This window comes from Pteropus vampyrus, unplaced genomic scaffold, assembly GCF_000151845.1.
Source record: "Pteropus vampyrus isolate Shadow unplaced genomic scaffold, Pvam_2.0 Scaffold135, whole genome shotgun sequence".
Lineage (NCBI taxonomy): Eukaryota > Metazoa > Chordata > Mammalia > Chiroptera > Pteropodidae > Pteropus > Pteropus vampyrus.
The window spans coordinates 4,459,566-4,462,116 of record NW_011888916.1 but is presented as its reverse complement, the minus strand read 5'-3'; the positions used below and the strand labels follow the sequence as shown (position 1 = coordinate 4,462,116).

At 43.0% G+C, this 2,551-nt stretch overlaps 1 protein-coding gene across 2 annotated transcripts in view; it reads left to right on the top strand.

Annotated features, from left to right (window-relative positions):
- The window catches only part of AGBL4 (ATP/GTP binding protein like 4), a 1,052,851-nt gene that overhangs the window by 748,123 nt on the left and 302,177 nt on the right, over window positions 1–2,551 (top strand). For both annotated transcript variants that reach the window (XM_023535058.1, XM_011367669.2), the window contains exon 6: window positions 1,308–1,347. In XM_023535058.1, the coding sequence (XP_023390826.1) occupies window positions 1,308–1,347 (40 nt within the window). The remainder of the gene's footprint in view (window positions 1–1,307; window positions 1,348–2,551) is intronic.

The window sequence follows — 2,551 nt, the reverse complement described above, 5'->3', positions numbered from 1 at the left end:
ACAAACATTTCTTTCTATTGAGCACTTATTAAGTGCCAGGCATCACCATAATGATTTATGTGTACTGTCATATTTAAGTCTTTCAAGGCAGGATTACACTGACCGAATTCTAATTCTGGCCCTGCCATTCAATGAAGATGTAGTCTTGGGCAGATCATTTCTCCTCTCTAAACCTCATGTCCCTCTGCTGTACCATACCAACCTTGTAGGATTGTCAAAAGTATGAAAAGTAATAACACATCAAAGCTCCCGATACTGTGCCTCACCTATAGTTGATACTCAAAAAATGTGGCTGCCTTCTCCTTTCTCCTTAACAGAATTTCAGGAAACCAGTCTTGAAGACAGAGGCAAGATAAAAAGGAAATACAGATAAAGTGAAATAGGGCAAAGTATCCATTAGATTAAATACCAGGTAATCATCAGCTCCTGCAATGTGTAGCCTATGGCAATGGTTCTCAAAGTGGAGTTTGTCTGGACCCCTTTTAAGAAAAAAATTACAGATTTTCAATAGTATTTGTGGAAAATAAAATGTAGGAAGTCGACTTAAGGAATCCTAACTTAAGTTTTTAAGGAAGTTGCTCACCATTCCCCACCCCAAGCCTCCAATACACACTTTTCTACCCTCCGATTCCTGTGACATTGTCTAGAACAGAGCTTCTCCTTGACTATGCTGTGATGGGGAGCAAGCCTCCTGAAATATTGATCACCTCTGCCCTTGGGGTAGCCAAAGCCTGTTGCCTCCAAACACACATAGCCTCATCTTCATAGCCTAGTGTGCCCGGCAAATATTTTCCTTGAATGTGTGTGATATGAAGCAATGAGGAATCACTTAGAGAAGGAATAGTTTGATAGTAATTGAAATTGTCATAGCATTGCTGAGCAAATTCAAGAAATAAAGCAGCTCAGGAATATCTTGGTTAGAAAGTTATATCAGGAGAGTGACAGTGACTTAAGGACCCAAGACAAAGAAGATTGCCAGGATATCAGACACTTAACAGTGCAGCTGGCATGAGCAGAGAAAAATCTAAGGCCATCTGGAACAAACAAATGAGCCCATGGCTTTTCCCTAAGTATACTATAGGCTTGAGTGGAAGATCTCTAAGACCCTCTCAGCTCTGACCGCCCAAGAACAAAAAGGCTGCCCATTCCCTTTGTCTCTCTGCAGAATTGTGAGTGAGCACCAAGTTACTTACAGTAGACTCTGCTCTGGTGTCTGAACGTGCCCTCTGTACGTCCACCCTGACCCACTAAGCACAAGTTTGGCTCTGACTCAAATCAGTGCTCTCACAAGGTGTTTTCTTTTGCAGCAACAGCGGCAGCTTGATCTCCTGACAATAACCAGCCCCGGTGAGTAGTTGTGGCCTTTGTGCTTTGGCTTTTCCCTTATTTCCCAGAGTGATGCCTGGTTGCCTATCCAAATGCGATCCCCGCCGTCCTCTGACCCCCTGAATGAACAGCAGCTCTTTTGCGCCATGAACGACGCTTCTCCCCACATCCTCTGCCCCGCAGGCAGTTTCTTTTCCCACTCTCAGCTCTTGCTGCTTCCTCTTGACTCTGCAGATGGCAGGGCTGATACTCTGATGTTGCTGCATATTCCAGGGTCAAGTTCTCACCAAATCACTTGGTGGATTCAAGTGTCAAGGAAGTCCCTTGGTCACCTGAGAAATAAGTTTTAAAATCATGGGGAATGGGGAAGCTGCTTGGCTAAGTGGCATGGAATGAAGGGAAGGTGGCTTATGAAGGTCTAGTCTGGAAAAGTGACCTAATTTGTTCTTCCAAACTGAGGGTCGGGATGACTCTTGTCTCTCACCTTAGGAGATGGTCAAGTCCTCAAACAAAGCTGTGGCCATGGATTAAAAGGTCCTTTTTTTCCCTTAGTCCTGGTATTTAGCTTAGAGATACGTTGAACGGTTTAGTTTGGCCAAAAAGATATTTTATTTTGATTTGAGAACTTGAGGCAAAACTGACTAAGAGATACTGTTCTCTCTTGGAATCCAAGGAGATGAAGTTAACAGCAGAGTTAATGAGCATTCAAGAGTGGGCATGTGATTCATCTTCACCCATTGACGATAATCAGACTGAGGTGTTGGGATCCTGGGGAAGGAGCCATAGGGTTGGCAGGCTCTAAAATTGACTAATTGCCAATAAATATGAAGGTATTTCAGTATTTAAGTAACCAATACGGCTGTTCCATGTCATCCTTCCCTTCCATCAAGCCTGTGATGCTATAGCCCAGGGCTGATTGGCTCACTTCTAAGGAGACTGAGAAATTGCCCTGTGCAGGCACTATCCTAGCACAAAGGCTAGTTATCTGGTCTCTATAACCAAGGCATAAGACAGTGACTACAAAAGTAAGTGGGATCCACCCAGTTCAGGTGATTACTATATTTCCACCTGATAGAGCTTTTTGAACTTGGCTTGGGAAGAACAAAGGTGAACTAGTTTGAAAAATCTATCAGAATGAGCTATGTATAACATATTTGTGATTAACATACATAGAAATTCCAAATCATGAGTTAATATAACTAGAGTGGCTCAGTTGTGTGACCTA